Here is an 18566-nt window from a genome sequence, read left to right on the forward strand (position 1 = left end):
ATCATCAAACACATTCAACAAACCTTCAAAATACTCACTCCATCTCCTTCTCACATCACCACTACTTGTTATCACCCCCCCATTTGCGCCCTTCACTGAAGTTCCCATTTGCTCCCTTGTCTTACGCACTTTATTTACCTCCTTCCAGAACATCTTTTTATTCTCCCTAAAATTTAATGATACTCTCTCACCCCAACTCTCATTTGCCCTCTTTTTCACCTCTTGCACCTTTCTCTTGACCTCCTGTCTCTTTCTTTTATACATCTCCCACTCAATTGCATTTTTTCCCTGCAAAAATCGTCCAAATGCCTCTTTCTTCTCTTTCACTAATAATCTTACTTCTTCATCCCACCACTCACTACCCTTTCTAATCAACCCACCTCCCACTCTTCTCATGCCACAAGCATCTTTTGCGCAATCCATCACCGATTCCCTAAATACATCCCATTCCTCCCCCACTCCCCTTACTTCCATTGTTCTAACCTTTTTCCATTCTGTACTCAGTCTCTCCTGGTACTTCCTCACACAAGTCTCCTTCCCAAGCTCACTTACTCTCACCACCCTCTCACCTCAACATTCACTCTTCTTTTCTGAAAACCCATACAAATCTTCACCTTAGCCTCCACAAGATAATGATCAGACATCCCTCCAGTTGCACCTCTCAGCACATTAACATCCAAAAGTCTCTCTTTCGCGCGCCTGTCAATTAACACGTAATCCAATAACGCTCTCTGGCCATCTCTCCTACTTACATACGTATACTTATGTATATCTCGCTTTTTATGTATATATTATGAAAAAGCGTTGACTCCAATCTAAACGCCAATGTCAATAAAACAAAGAAAGGCTATCAAACCTGACATAAAGGATGTAAATAGTTCTGCTTATAATGTAAAAACTCTTGATTATATTTTTTGGCTGTTTGCTGTTATCAATCTAGATTCTATGAACCACAGAGGACAATCAAGCTCATGTTAATAAAACAAGTTGGAACAAAATGTCAGGATTGGATATCAAATGTAAAATGAAGATAAATTTTTTTATCAACTGACTTGAATTTACCAAGCTTTTAATGTTATACCTGCTGTGTCTTGTTGAATCTGTGTACTTCATCCATGAAAAGAACAGTGCGCTTCTTTCTCAGCTGCAGAGCTCCTTGTGCTTCAATGACAACTGTCTTCACATCCTGAACTCCTGTCACACAAGCAGAAAGAGAAGCATATCGCCACTTATCTGAACCACGGCAACGTTCATGGATGATGTTTGCTAATGTAGTCTGTTGAGATAAACATCATTTTAATACCCTTCAATTCAAAACTTATTAACTACATAAGCCAATCTACATAATTCCCATACACATATAAAAACCTTCCCCAACTATCTGAAACAAAAGGTATTTGTCATTTCAAGTACACATTCTTACCATACACTCATTCCCTATACACCTCAAACACTAAAACAGATGACTTCATTAACACTTTGCTAAACTTATGCATAATGGTTATCAAATGGGGAAGCAAATGCCTTCAGCTATCTCGAGCACACAATTTCATAACCATTTCTGTTGTGCTGGTGAAGTGTAAAATACAATAATAAAATTCAACACAATTCATTTATCTATCTGTATCTCAGACGCCCATTCACAACAGGAACTCCAATCAAGGGGGTGACCTCAGCAAAATAGTCTCCACTTACCCATCCTTATATGCCTTCCTTATATAATCTATTCCAAACATCCATCCCCTCTTTCTCTCCCTTCTGTGCTCTTCCATTCTATTTCTTCATGTCACATATTGTCTTCCTCTCACACTAACCCTTTTAATTGTACTATCATACATTTTTCTTGTAAACTCCCGATCTTGAATTCTTTCCACATGCCTATACCACCTTAAAGTATCATATATCACCCATTCTACAACTTCACAATTCATTCCCTGCCATATCAAATCTCTCATACATCCCCTCATTATTTACAGGTCAAGCCCATGTAATTACAAGTTTCTGGGCTGTCAACCAAATACCATATCTGTTATATTTCCAGATGACCCTCTTGATAACAGGCTTAAAATTTTGGGGTTTACTCTTTGCCAAAGATATTTCCCTAGCTTTTATCTGCAAGTCTAGAAAAGGTCTGAGACCAAAATGACACCAAACACAGTTGGGAGGCAGCCAAAGGCCAGGGAGGTATATTACCAATAATAACCACCTTGGTATCAGGAGGGTAGGTTACAGCTGCAGAGTGAGCCAGCACTTGAGTGGTTGTCAAGTTGCACTACTCTGACCCAGGTAGCTGTCTTAGCTTTCAGCCTCACCCACACATGGCCTATTGGCATTCTGTCCACAAACATACAATCATACAATCGTTCCTCGTCACACATAACACTTGACAACACTTAACTCACACATCTCATTCTTCACAACTAGATTTCTGTGGCAAGCACTATGGGCTACCCCTGCCTTTTGGCAAAATGGTAGGAGCAATAAATAGGAGTAGTAGCCAGGAGAATCAATTAGAAACAGATTGCGACAAGGCACGTGGTGTCCAAGGCGAGATGGACCGATGAGGAGATAGAGATCCTCGCTAAGGCAGAGGCAACGATGGCAGCTGGTTCCTCTCTAGTATCGAGGCAGGGCCTGAACCAGCAGTTACAGGTTACTATCGGTAGAAGCAATCAAGGGTCTCTGGAGAAAAGCAACGTATAAGGCTTGTGTTCAAGAATTGATCCTGGACGCTAACCCTAACCACGAGGATGGTGTAAGTGGAGACATCGCGTTTAATGTGCCAAATGGGAGATGTATCCCGGACGACGTAAGAGGCAAAACGTGGAGTGGCAATACGGAGGGAGCACCATGTGACAGAAGGCGTGTGAGTGCTAACTCTGGTGGGGAAGGTTTTGCTGATCTGAGACAGGGAGCTGCTCTCAATGGAAGACAGCCTGCTGGTCCTGGTGATGGTGCTGACCCCATGGTTTTATCTGTCCCTGACACTCTGTGGGCCCCAAACCCAATCTCAATCCATTGCCTCTTTTGTTGAGGAGACAGTCTCCTACCTTGACACACTAGGGCCAAGTCCCACCAAGCCTGTGTGGGTCGAGAAAGTGTTAAATGTCGCACTTGGACATCTGCACCGAGGGGACAACCTCTCTGCCATCACGGCAGCCACAGAAAATTGTTAAGTTCCAGTGGCTTGACCAATGACTGCCCAAATTCAGGTGAGGGCGGAACAGGACAACCAGCGATATGGGTGATGTTTACCAGACTGTGGGGGTCCCTGTGAGTAGAAACTGACTGAGCAGGGAGCATTACAAAACAGTACAGCAGCTTTATTGAAAGAATAAGTTGCTGGCAGCTGGACAGGTACTAAAAGGCAACTGGGCCAATGTCAGTTGGGCCTGAAACCCTCTACCTCTTTTTGGAAGCTCTCTTTTCAGGGCCATCGGAGCCGGACATGCATGCCATAACTGATTTTGACCAATAGCAGAGGTTGTGACCATGGCAGAAGTTGCACACCACCTTAAAGCCAAAAAACATCGGCCCCCGGTCCTGACGGAATGCAGACAAGGCTCCTGAAGTCTATCCCTCTGAGGGTACTCTGCAAGATGTTCAACTTGTGGATAGCCACCTCTGAGTTGCTGGAGCCACTCAAAGCAAACAGGATGGTACTGATAACCAAGGTACCAAATACCACCCAGCCCAAAGACTACAGGCCAATCACCATCTCATGTGCCATAGTCAGACTGCTCCATAAGATCCTGAGCAGCCTCATCTCGAGCCTCATCCACATCGATGGAGCTCAAAAGGCATTTGTCCCAGTGGACGGATGCCTTGAGAACCTCATGATCTTGGATGCAATCATTGGTCGTGCACGGGCATAGTCCCATGCTGTGCACCTGGCATTCCTCGACATAGCTAAAGCATTCAATAGTGTCAATCATAGCACTATCGAGTGGGCCATGTCATGGAAGGGCATTCCTGCCCCTGTCAGGGAATACATTATGTAGATGTACGACCAAGCCTTCACTCATATTGAAGGCAGCATTGGGATGTCAGAACCAATTAAAATGACATGTGAGGTCAAAAAGGGTGATCCCTTATCTCCAATTCTTTTTAACCTTGCGATCGATGAAGGGGTTGCAAGGGATAAGAAACTGGGAGTGGGAGTGAGATTTGGAGACCAAAGGGTGTCAGTGCTAGCCTTTGCTGATGACTTGGTTCTGGTGGCCCAGATGGCTGGTGGTCTGCGAAAAGCAGTTGACATCATGGCGGAGACACTTGTGGGAGGAGGTCTTCAGGTGAACCTGGGAAAGTGTCGGTCCCTCAGCATGGAGATCAATGGCAAGTGCACGACTTGGTATGTCGATAAGAACAGGACATTCCAAGTCTTGGGTAGTGCTATCAGCTCCATGGACGCTGAGAACGACTACAAGTACCTTGGTATTCTTGTTGGGGTAGGGGGTAGGTAAAATCCCTATGGCGCCCTGTTAGAAGAGGGACTATCTAATATCATCAGAGCCCCTCTAAAACCTCAGCAGAGGATTGCTATCCTTGTTGACTTCCTTGTACTCAAACTGATGCATCGCCTGGTGCTGGGGGTAGTATATAAGACACAGCTGGCACGCATGTATAGGCAGGTGAGAACTGCAGTTCGTGGCTGGCTCGGCCTGCCCCATGATGTGCCCTGTGCATTCTTCCACTCAGCAGCAAGGGATGGCAGCTTGGGAATACCCGATTTTGTCTCAACTGTTAAAATGAATAAACAGAAGATTCAATAAACTGCTCACCTCGTCTAACCTGGTGATTCAGGTGGTGGGCCGGGAGCCTGTGATTCATAGGAAACTGCAGAGATGGTCGGGCTCCACATGCATCACTGGTTGGCAAGTGGGGAATAAAATCAAAAGATCGCAAGCATAGCGCTCTAACCTGGTAAGCACCTGCGATGGATCAGGTCTCGCACCCTCTGCTGTTGTACCACAAGTCAGCAGGTCCCAACTCCTATCAGGCAGCAACTATGTCAAAGCAGTCCAAGTGCGATCAGCGACACTCTCTACCTCCACAAGGGCTAAAAGAGGCCAAACTGACATTTCTGGCCTCTGTGACAAATGTAACAAGCCCAGAATGCTGGCGCATGTCTCTCAGATATGCCCACATACCCACAGGGGTAGCATAAAAAGGCATGATAACATCAATGCATTTTTGGCTGGGCGGTTGAGACAAAAGGGCTATGAGATGGTGTGTGAGACTCGCATTCCTATTGCAGGATCTTTCCGGAAACCGGACATAGTGGCTTCCAGAGGGTCAGAGGCCTACATCATTGACAAACAGGTCTCTGGAGTCTGCTACACGCTTTCAGATGCACATAAACATAAGTGCAGTTAGGGGCATACAGGAACTAACTGGGAAAGACACTGTGCAGGTAACGTCCGCCACTCTACACTGGTGAGGAGCACGGTGTCAAGAAAGCGCGAGTGCTCTCCAATGTTAGGGCTTTCTTACCAGGACCACACTTTACCAAACTCAGTCACCAGCTTCTGCAGTTTCTCACATGAATCAGCCACCAGCGCTGTATCATCAGCGAACAACAACTGACTCACTTCCCAAGCTCTCTCAACCACACTCTTTTTATTACCACACATCTCTCTTACCCTTACGTTACTTACTCGATCAAACCACCTCACACCACACATTGTCCTCAAAACATCTCATTTCCAGCACATCCTCCTCCTGCGCACAACTCTATCCATAGTCCACGCCTCGCAACCATACAACATTGTTGGAACCACTATTCCTTCAAACATACCCATTTTTGCTTTCCGAGATAATGTTCTCGACTTCCACACATTCTTCAAGGCTCCCAGGATTTTCGCCCCCTCCCCCACCCTATGATCCACTTCCGCTTCCATGGTTCCATCCACTGCCAGATCCACTCCCAGATATCTAAAACACTTCACTTCCTCCAGTTTTTCTCCATTCAAACTCACCTCCCAATTGAATTGACCCTCAACCCTACTGTACCTAATAACCTTGCTCTTATTCACATTTACTCTTAACTTTCTTCTTTCACACACTTTACCAAACTCAGTCACCAGCTTCTGCAGTTTCTCACATGAATCAGCCACCAGCGCTGTATCATCAGCGAACAACAACTGACTCACTTCCCAAGCTCTCTCAACCACACTCTTTTTATTTCCACACATCTCTCTTACCCTTACGTTACTTACTCGATCAAACCACCTCACACCACACATTGTCCTCAAAACATCTCATTTCCACCAACATCCATCCTCCTGCGCACAACTCTATCCATAGTCCACGCCTCGCAACCATACAACATTGTTGGAACCACTATTCCTTCAAACATACCCATTTTTGCTTTCCGAGATAATGTTCTCGACTTCCACACATTCTTCAAGGCTCCCAGGATTTTCGCCCCCTCCCCCACCCTATGATCCACTTCCGCTTCCATGGTTCCATCCGCAGCCAGATCCACTCCCAGATATCTAAAACACTTCACTTCCTCCAGTTTTTCTCCATTCAAACTCACCTCCCAATTGAATTGACCCTCAACCCTACTGTACCTAATAACCTTGCTCTTATTCACATTTACTCTTAACTTTCTTCTTTCACACACTTTACCAAACTCAGTCACCAGCTTCTGCAGTTTCTCACATGAATCAGCCACCAGCGCTGTATCATCAGCGAACAACAACTGACTCACTTCCCAAGCTCTCTCAACCACACTCTTTTTATTACCACACATCTCTCTTACCCTTACGTTACTTACTCGATCAAACCACCTCACACCACACATTGTCCTCAAAACATCTCATTTCCACCAACATCCATCCTCCTGCGCACAACTCTATCCATAGTCCACGCCTCGCAACCATACAACATTGTTGGAACCACTATTCCTTCAAACATACCCATTTTTGCTTTCTGAGATAATGTTCTCGACTTCCACACATTCTTCAAGGCTCCCAGGATTTTCGCCCCCTCCCCCACCCTATGATCCACTTCCGCTTCCATGGTTCCATCCACTGCCAGATCCACTCCCAGATATCTAAAACACTTCACTTCCTCCAGTTTTTCTCCATTCAAACTCACCTCCCAATTGAATTGACCCTCAACCCTACTGTACCTAATAACCTTGCTCTTATTCACATTTACTCTTAACTTTCTTCTTTCACACACTTTACCAAACTCAGTCACCAGCTTCTGCAGTTTCTCACATGAATCAGCCACCAGCGCTGTATCATCAGCGAACAACAACTGACTCACTTCCAAGCTCTCTCATCCACAACTGACTTCATACTTGCCCTATTTCCAAAACTCTTGCATTCACCTCCCTAACAACCCCATCCATAAACAAATTAAACAACCATGGAGACATCACACACCCCTGCCGCAAACCTACATTCACTGAGAACCAATCACTTTCCTCTCTTCCTACACGTACACATGCCTTACATCCTCGATAAAAACTTTTCACTGCTTCTAACAACTTGCCTCCCACACCATATATTCTTAATACCTTCCACAGAGCATCTCTATCAACTCTATCATATGCCTTCTCCAGATCCATAAATGCTACATACATATGTATATATATATATTTTTTTTTTTTTTTTTTTTATAACTTCTCCCACTCAATGCATTTTTTTCCCTGCAAAAATCGTCCAAATGCCTCTCTCTTCTCTTTCACTAATAATCTTACTTCTTCATCCCACCACTCACTACCCTTTCTAATCAACCCACCTCCCACTCTTCTCATGCCACAAAGCACCTTTTGTGCAATCCATCACTGATTCCCTAAATACATTCCATTCCTTCCCCCACTCTCCTTGCTTCCATTGTTCTCACCTTTTTCCATTCTGTACTCAGTCCTCCTCCTGGTACTTCCTCACACAAGTCTCCTTCCCAAGTCACTACTCTCACCACCCTCTTCCCCCCCCCCCCCCCCCCCCCCCCCCCCCCCCCCCCCCCCCCCCCCCCCCCCCCCCCCCCCCCCCCCCCCCCCCCCCCCCCCCCCCCCCCCCCCCCCCCCCCCCCCCCCCCCCCCCCCCCCCCCCCCCCCCCCCCCCCCCCCCCCCCCCCCCCCCCCCCCCCCCCCCCCCCCCCCCCCCCCCCCCCCCCCCCCCCCCCCCCCCCCCCCCCCCCCCCCCCCCCCCCCCCCCCCCCCCCCCCCCCCCCCCCCCCCCCCCCCCCCCCCCCCCCCCCCCCCCCCCCCCCCCCCCCCCCCCCCCCCCCCCCCCCCCCCCCCCCCCCCCCCCCCCCCCCCCCCCCCCCCCCCCCCCCCCCCCCCCCCCCCCCCCCCCCCCCCCCCCCCCCCCCCCCCCCCCCCCCCCCCCCCCCCCCCCCCCCCCCCCCCCCCCCCCCCCCCCCCCCCCCCCCCCCCCCCCCCCCCCCCCCCCCCCCCCCCCCCCCCCCCCCCCCCCCCCCCCCCCCCCCCCCCCCCCCCCCCCCCCCCCCCCCCCCCCCCCCCCCCCCCCCCCCCCCCCCCCCCCCCCCCCCCCCCCCCCCCCCCCCCCCCCCCCCCCCCCCCCCCCCCCCCCCCCCCCCCCCCCCCCCCCCCCCCCCCCCTCCCGCCCAAGTCCCCGGCCCGCCCCCTCCCCCACCCTATGATCCACTTCCGCTTCCATGGTTCCATCCGCAGCCAGATCCACTCCCAGATATCTAAAACACTTCACTTCCTCCAGTTTTTCTCCATTCAAACTCACCTCCCAATTGAATTGACCCTCAACCCTACTGTACCTAATAACCTTGCTCTTATTCACATTTACTCTTAACTTTCTTCTTTCACACACTTTACCAAACTCAGTCACCAGCTTCTGCAGTTTCTCACATGAATCAGCCACCAGCGCTGTATCATCAGCGAACAACAACTGACTCACTTCCCAAGCTCTCTCATCCACAACAGACTTCATACTTGCCCCTCTTCCAAAAACTCCTGCATTCACCTCCCTAACAATCCCATCCATAAACAAATTAAACAACCATGGAGACATCACACACCCCTGCCGCAAACCTACATTCACTGAGAACCAATCACTTTCCTCTCTTCCTACACGTACACATGCCTTACATCCTCGATAAAAACTTTTCACTGCTTCTAACAACTTCCTCCCACACCATATATTCTTAATACCTTCCACAGAGCATCTCTATCAACTCTATCATATGCCTTCTCCAGATCCATAAATGCTACATACAAATCCATTTGCTTTTCTAAGTATTTCTCACATACATTCTTCAAAGCAAACACCTGATCCACACATCCTCTACCACTTCTGAAACCACACTGCTCTTCCCCAATCTGATGCTCTATACATGCCTTCACCCTCTCAATCAATACCCTCCCATATAATTTACCAGGAATACTCAACAAACTTATACCTCTGTAATTTGCGCACTCATCTTATCCCCTTTGCCTTTGTACAATGGCACTATGCACGCATTCCACCAATCCTCAGGCACCTCACCATGAGTCATACATACATTAAATAACCTTACCAACCAGTCAACAATACAGTCACCCCCTTTTTTTAATAAATTCCACTGCAATACCATCCAAACCCTGCTGCCTTGCCGGCTTTCATCTTCCGCAAAGCTTTCACTACCTCTTTTCTGTTTACCAAATCATTATCCCATATACCCTCTCACTTGCACACCACCTCACCAAAACACCCTATATCTGCCACTCTATCATCAAACACATTCAACAAACCTTCAAAATACTCACTCCATCTCCTTCTCACATCACCACTACTTGTATCACCTCCCCATTTGCGCCCTTCACTGAAGTTCCCATTTGCTCCCTTGTCTTATGCACTTTATTTACTCCTCCAGAACATCTTTTTTTTCTCCCTTAAAATTTAATGATACTCTCTCACCCCAACTCTCATTGCCCTCTTTTTCACCTCTTGCACTTTCTCTGACCTCCTGTCTCTTTCTTTTATACATTCTCCCACTCAATGCATTTTTTTCCCTGCAAAAATCGTCCAAATGCCTCTCTCTTCTCTTTCACTAATAATCTTACTTCTTCATCCCACCACTCACTACCCTTTCTAATCAACCCACCTCCCACTCTTCTCATGCCACAAAGCACCTTTTGTGCAATCCATCACTGATTCCCTAAATACATTCCATTCCTTCCCCCACTCTCCTTGCTTCCATTGTTCTCACCTTTTCGCCATCTGTACTCAACCCTCTCCTGGTACTTCCTCACACAAGTCTCCTTCCCAAGTCACTACTCTCACCACCCTCTTCCCCCCCCCCCCCCCCCCCCCCCCCCCCCCCCCCCCCCACCACAACATTCACTCGTCTTCTGAAAACCATACAAATCTTCACCTTAGCCTCCACAAGATAATGATCAGACATCCCCCAATTGCATATCTCAGCAACATTAACATCCAAAAGTCTCTCTTTTGCGCGCCTGTCAATTAACATGTAATCCAATAATGCTCTCTGGCCATCTCACCTACGTACATTCGTATACTTAAAAATGTATATCACGGCTTTTTTAAACAGGTATTCCCAATCACCAGTCCTTTTCAGCACTAAATCTACAAGCTCTTCACCATTTCCATTTACAACACTGAACACCCCATGTATCCATTATCCCTAAACTGCCACATTACTCACCTTTGCATTCAAATCACCCATCACTATAACCCGTCTCGCTGCATCAAAACCACTAACACACTCATTCAGCTGCTCCCAAAACACTTGCCTTCTCATGAATCTTTCTTCTCATGCCCAGGTGCATATCACCAAAACACCCATCTCTCTTCCATCACTTTCAGTTTTACCCATATTAATCGAGAATTTACTTTCTTACATTCTATCACATACTCCCACAACCTCCTGTTGTACAGATACTGCTACTCTTCCCCTTGCTCTTGTCCTCTCACTAACCACTGACTTTACTCCCAAGACATTCCCAAACCACTCTTCCCTTTACCCTTGAGCTTTGTTTCACTCAGAGCCAAAGCATCTAGTGTGGTATGTGTAAAGGTGCGTATGTATGTGTATATGTATATATTTTTTTTTTTTGCTTTGTCGCTGTCTCCCGCGTTTGCGAGGTAGCGCAAGGAAACAGACGAAGAAATGGCCCAACCCTCCCCCATACACATGCCTTGATTCAATCCACTGACAGCACGTCAACCCCAGTATACCACATCGCTCCAATTCACTCTATTCTTTGCCCTCCTTTCACCCTCCTGCATGTTCAGGCTCCGATCACACAAAATCTTTTTCACTCCATCTTTCCACCTCCAATTTGGTCTCCCACTTCTCCTCGTTCCCTCCACCTCCAACACATATATCCTCTTGGTCAATCTTTCCTCAATCATTCTCTCCATGTGCCCAAACCATTTCAAAACACCCTCTTCTGCTCTCTCAACCACGCTCTTTTTATTTCCACACATCTCTCTTACCCTTACGTTACTTACTCGATCAAACCACCTCACACCACACATTGCCCTCAAACATCTCATTTCCAGCACATCCACCCTCCTGCACACAACTCTATCCATAGCCCATGCCTCGCAACCATACAACATTGTTGGAACCACTATTCCTTCAAACATACCCATTTTTGCTTTCCGATATAATGTTCTCGACTTCCACACATTCTTCAAGGCTCCCAGGATTTTCGCCCCCTCCCCCACCCTATGATCCACTTCCGCTTCCATGGTTCCATCCGCAGCCAGATCCACTCCCAGATATCTAAAACACTTTACTTCCTCCAGTTTTTCTCCATTCAAACTTACCTCCCAATTCATTTGACCCTCACCCCTACTGTACCTAATAACCTTGCTCTTATTCACATTTACTCTTAACTTTCTTCTTTCACACAATTTACCAAACTCAGTCACCAGCTTCTGCAGTTTCTCACATGAATCAGCCACCAGCGCTGTATCATCAGCGAACAACAACTGACTCACTTCCCAAGCTCTCTCATCCACAACAGACTTCATACTTGCCCCTCTTTCCAAAACTCCTGCATTCACCTCCCTAACAATCCCATCCATAAACAAATTAAACAACCATGGAGACATCACACACCCCTGCTGCAAACCTACATTCACTGAGAACCAATCACTTTCCTCTCTTCCTACACGTACACATGCCTTACATCCTCGATAAAAACTTTTCACTGCTTCTAACAACTTTCCTCCCACACCATATATTCTTAATACCTTCCACAGAGCATCTCTATCAACTCTATCAAATGCCTTCTCCAGATCTATAAATGCTACATACAAATCCATTTGCTTTTCTAAGTATTTCTCACATACATTCTTCAAAGCAAACACCTGATCCACACATCCTCTACCACTTCTGAAACCACACTGCTCTTCCCCAATCTGATGCTCTATACATGCCTTCACCCTCTCAATCAATACCCTCCCATATAATTTACCAGGAATACTCAACAAACTTATACCTCTGTAATTTGAGCACTCACTCTTATCCCCTTTGCCTTTGTACAATGGCACTATGCACGCATTCCACCAATCCTCAGGCACCTCACCATGAGTCATACATACATTAAATAACCTTACCAACCAGTCAACAATACAGTCACCCCCTTTTTTAATAAATTCCACTGCAATACCATCCAAACCTGCTGCCTTGCCGGCTTTCATCTTCCGCAAAGCTTTCACTACCTCTTTTCTGTTTACCAAATCATTTTCCCTAACCCTCTCACTTTGCACACCACCTCGACCAAAACACCCTATATCTGCCACTCTATCATCAAACACATTCAACAAACCTTCAAAATACTCACTCCATCTCCTTCTCACATCACCACTACTTGTTATCACCTCCCCATTTGCGCCCTTCACTGAAGTTCCCATTTGCTCCCTTGTCTTATGCACTTTATTTACCTCCTTCCAGAACATCTTTTTATTCTCCCTAAAATTTAATGATACTCTCTCACCCCAACTCTCATTTGCCCTCTTTTTCACCTCTTGCACCTTTCTCTTGACCTCCTGTCTCTTTCTTTTATACATCTCCCACTCAATTGCATTTTTTCCCTGCAAAAATCGTCCAAATGCCTCTCTCTTCTCTTTCACTAATAATCTTACTTCTTCATCCCACCACTCACTACCCTTTCTAATCAACCCACCTCCCACTCTTCTCATGCCACAAGCACCTTTTGTGCAATCCATCACTGATTCCCTAAATACATTCCATTCCTTCCCCACTCTCCTTGCTTCCATTGTTCTCACCTTTTTCCATTCTGTACTCAGTCTCTCCTGGTACTTCCTCACACAAGTCTCCTTCCCAAGTTCACTTACTCTCACCACCCTCTTCACCACAACATTCACTCTTCTTTTCTGAAAACCCATACAAATCTTCACCTTAGCCTCCACAAGATAATGATCAGACATCCCTCCAGTTGCATCTCTCAGCACATTAACATCCAAAAGTCTCTCTTTTGCGCGCCTGTCAATTAACATGTAATCCAATAATGCTCTCTGGCCATCTCTCCTACTTACATACGTATACTTATGTATATCTCGCTTTTTAAACCAGGTATTCCCAATCACCAGTCCTTTTTCAGCACATAAATCTACAAGCTCTTCACCATTTCCATTTACAACACTGAACACCCCATGTATACCAATTATTCCCTAAACTGCCACATTACTCACCTTTGCATTCAAATCACCCATCACTATAACCCGGTCTCGTGCATCAAAACCACTAACACACTCATTCAGCTGCTCCCAAAACACTTGCCTCTCATGATCTTTCTTCTCATGCCCAGGTGCATATGCACCAATAATCACCCATCTCTCTCCATCAACTTTCAGTTTTACCCATATTAATCGAGAATTTACTTTCTTACATTCTATCACATACTCCCACAACTCCTGTTTCAGGAGTACTGCTACTCTTTCCCTTGCTCTTGTCCTCTCACTAACCACTGACTTTACTCCCAAGACATTCCCAAACCACTCTTCCCCTTTACCCTTGAGCTTTGTTTCACTCAGAGCCAAAGCATCTAGGTGTGTATGTGTATATGTGCGTATGTATGTGTATATGTATATATTTTTTTTTTTTTTGCTTTGTCGCTGTCTCCCGCGTTTGCGAGGTAGCGCAAGGAAACAGACGAAAGAAATGGCCCAACCCTCCCCCATACACATGCCTTGATTCAATCCACTGACAGCACGTCAACCCCAGTATACCACATCGCTCCAATTCACTCTATTCTTTGCCCTCCTTTCACCCTCCTGCATGTTCAGGCCCCGATCACACAAAATCTTTTTCACTCCATCTTTCCACCTCCAATTTGGTCTCCCTCTTCTCCTCGTTCCCTCCACCTCCGACACATATATCCTCTTGGTCAATCTTTCCTCACTCATTCTCTCCATGTGACCAAACCATTTTAAAACACCCTCTTCTGCTCTCTCAACCACGCTCTTTTTATTTCCACACATCTCTTACCCTTACGTTACTTACTCGATCAAACCACCTCAAACCACACATTGTCCTCAAACATCTCATTTCCAGTACATCCATCCTCCTGCGCACAACCATACAACATTGTTGGAACCACTATTCCTTCAAACATACCCATTTTTGCTTTCCGAGATAATGTTCTCGACTTCCACACATTCTTCAAGGCTCCCAGAATTTTCGCCCCCTCCCCCACCCTATGATCCACTTCCGCTTCCATGGTTCCATCCGCTGCCAGATCCACTCCCAGATATCTAAAACACTTCACTTCCTCCAGTTTTTCTCCATTCAAACTCACCTCCCAAATGAATTGACCCTCAACCCTACTGTACCTAATAACCTTGCTCTTATTCACATTTACTCTTAACTTTCTTCTTTCACACACTTTACCAAACTCAGTCACCAGCTTCTGCAGCTTCTCACATGAATCAGCCACCAGCGCTGTATCATCAGCGAACAACAACTGACTCACTTCCCAAGCTCTCTCATCCACAACAGACTTCATACTTGCCCCTATTTCCAAAACTCTTGCATTCACCTCCCTAACAACCCCATCCATAAACAAATTAAACAACCATGGAGACATCACACACCCCTGCCGCAAACCTACATTCACTGAGAACCAATCACTTTCCTCTCTTCCTACACGTACACATGCCTTACCTCCTCGATAAAAACTTTTCACTGCTTCTAATAACTTGCCTCCCACACCATATATTCTTAATACCTTCCACAGAGCATCTCTATCAACTCTATCATATGCCTTCTCCATATCCATAAATGCTACATACATATGTATATATATATATTTTTTTTTTTTTTTTTTATACTTTGTCGCTATATATATATATATATATATATATATATATATATATATATATTTTTTTTTTTGCTTTGTCGCTGTCTCCCGCGTCTGCAAGGTAGCGCAAGGAAACAGACGAAAGAAATGGCCCAACCCACCCCCATACACATGCCTTGATTCAATCCACTGACAGCACGTCAACCCCAGTATACCACATCGCTCCAATTCACTCTATTCTTTGCCCTCCTTTCACCCTCCTGCATGTTCAGGCCCCGATCACACAAAATCTTTTTCACTCCATCTTTCCACCTCCAATTTGGTCTCCCTCTTCTCCTCGTTCCCTCCACCTCCGACACATATATCCTCTTGGTCAATCTTTCCTCACTTATTCTCTCCATGTGAACAAACCATTTCAAAACACCCTCTTCTGCTCTCTCAACCACGCTCTTTTTATTTCCACACATCTCTCTTACCCTTACGTTACTTACTCGATCAAACCACCTCACACCACACATTGTCCTCAAACATCTCATTTCCAGCACATCCATCCTCCTGCGCACAACTCTATCCATAGTCCACGCCTCGCAACCATACAACATTGTTGGAACCACTATTCCTTCAAACATACCCATTTTTGCTTTCCGAGATAATGTTCTCGACTTCCACACATTCTTCAAGGCTCCCAGAATTTTTGCCCCCTCCCCCACCCTATGATCCACTTCCGCTTCCATGGTTCCATCCACTGCCAGATCCACTCCCAGATATCTAAAACACTTCACTTCCTCCAGTTTTTCTCCATTCAAACTCACCTCCCAATTGAATTGACCCTCAACCCTACTGTACCTAATAACCTTGCTCTTATTCACATTTACTCTTAACTTTCTTCTTTCACACACTTTACCAAACTCAGTCACCAGCTTCTGCAGTTTCTCACATGAATCAGCCACTAGCGCTGTATCATCAGCGAACAACAACTGACTCACTTCCCAAGCTCTCTCATCCACAACTGACTTCATACTTGCCCCTCTTTCCAAAATTCTTGCATTCACCTCCCTAACAACCCCATCCATAAACAAATTAAACAACCATGGAGACATCACACACCCCTGCCGCAAACCTACATTCACTGAGAACCAATCACTTTCCTCTCTTCCTACACGTACACATGCCTTACATCCTCGATAAAAACTTTTCACTGCTTCTAACAACTTGCCTCCCACACCATATATTCTTAATACCTTCCACAGAGCATCTCTATCAACTCTATCATATGCCTTCTCCAGATCCATAAATGCTACATACAAATCCATTTGCTTTTCTAAGTATTTCTCACATACATTCTTCAAAGCAAACACCTGATCCACACATCCTCTACCACTTCTGAAACCACACTGCTCTTCCCCAATCTGATGCTCTGTACATGCCTTCACCCTCTCAATCAATACCCTCCCATATAATTTACCAGGAATACTCAACAAACTTTATTGAGTTAAGAAGAATTACAGAACTGTCAAAGGAGATATGAGAGTTGTGGGGAGTTTTCGATAGAGAGATGGGTAGAAACTGGGTCTTGGAAGCATTAAACTTAACTAGATTTTGTCTACCCCACTGAGATATCCTGTCCAAGTCTGAATTTATTGTGGAAATTCTGTCATGATGAGATGCTGATCGAGTGAGGGAAGGAGTGGAAGTGAAGGTTGTGAATGAATGCAGAGTTGTCAGCATATGACTGCATTCAGTTATTTGTGGGTGAGAGGAAATTATGAAAAAAAAAAAAAGGAGAAAAAGTGTAGGGGGACAGGACAGAACTCTGAGGGATACTGCTGTTGATGGAGAAAGGGAGAGGCTGATCCACCAACAACCACAGAAATAGATCAGCCAGATAGGAAGCTAGAAATGACGGAGCAAAGTGAAGGAGGAAAGCCAAAAGAGGGGAGCTTAGAGATGAGACCCTGATGCCACACCCTTTCAAAAGCTTTGGATATGTCAAAAGCAACTGCACATGACTCCCAAAAATCTTTCAGGGATGATGACCAGACATTAGTAAATCAGGAAAGAATATCACCAATGGATCTTGCTTTGTGGAAGCTATACTGGTAATCAGAGAGAAGACTGAGTTTCAAAGCGTCAAGGATATAAGAGTTGAAGAGAGGTTCAAAGACTTTGGAAATGGTAATTGTCAAAGCAATAAGACGATAGTCAGAGGGGTCAGAACAGTCACCCTTCTTAGGAATGGGATGTATCAATGCATGCTTCCAAGAAGGAAAAGTTTTGGTTTTTAAACAGAAACAGAACAGAGGAGCAAGCAAAACTGCAAGTTCAGAGGCAAACTCTTTCAGTGCATGGAGACCTGATGCCATCAGAACCATAAACCTTGATTGTGTTTAGAGAGAGAGAGAGGTGCTTTTTGGACAGTTTGAAAAAATAGTATGGAGAGGTTCATAGGATTAGTAAGAGGAGCATCAGGGGGTGAAGAAATGTTAGAGTCATCCAAGAAGGAGTTAGAGGAGAAACAGAAACCAAAGAGAGTACCATCAGAACTGTATCTACAGACCTAAAAGACCTATCAGTGGATGATGAGGAAGATAGGTTATCACACTTCCTTTAAATAAAGGAAAGCCTATTTTAAAGTAATCACTTTCATAATATCAATATTTGGTGTAATCATTCCCTGCTTCTATAATAGCTCCATGCATACACTGTGATGTTTCCAAGTTGATTGACAACACCATGACAGAAAGTAACAGTGACTGTTGGTTTACCAAGCAAATAACTCAACTGTAAAATGTAAAAAACTCTAAACCTAACAATCTGCAATTACTGACCATTTGATAATAATGAACAAAGTTGTGTTGTGTTGATTCTCATTATTTTCATATTCATTTCACTTTGTCGCTGTCTCCCCTGTTAGCGAGGTAGTGCAAGAACAGACGAAAGAATGGCCCAACCCACTACATACACAACTATATACATACACGTCCACACACGCAAATATACATACCTATACATCTCCACGTATACATGTGTATACACACACAGACATATACATATGTACATAATTCATACTGTCTGCCTTTATTCATTCCCATTGCCACCAAGCCACACGAAATAACAACCTCCTCCCCCCACATGTGCGCGAGGTAGCGCTAGGAAAAGACAACAAAGGCCTCATTCGTTCACATTCAGTCTCTTGCTGTCATGTATAATGCACCGAAATCACAGCTCCCTTTCCACATCCAGGCCCCACAGAACTTTCCATGGTTTACCCCAAACACTTCACATGCCCTGGTTC

General features: G+C 45.7%; 1 protein-coding gene across 1 annotated transcript in view; it reads right to left on the minus strand.

Moving 5' to 3' along the window:
* LOC139748917 (uncharacterized) overlaps positions 1–18566 on the minus strand; it is a 144314-nt gene that overhangs the window by 87348 nt on the left and 38400 nt on the right. The window contains exon 5 of the mRNA XM_071662279.1: positions 1082–1276. Coding sequence (XP_071518380.1) covers positions 1082–1276 — 195 coding nt within the window. The remainder of the gene's footprint in view (positions 1–1081; positions 1277–18566) is intronic.

This window comes from Panulirus ornatus, chromosome 6 (assembly GCF_036320965.1).
Source record: "Panulirus ornatus isolate Po-2019 chromosome 6, ASM3632096v1, whole genome shotgun sequence".
Lineage (NCBI taxonomy): Eukaryota > Metazoa > Arthropoda > Malacostraca > Decapoda > Palinuridae > Panulirus > Panulirus ornatus.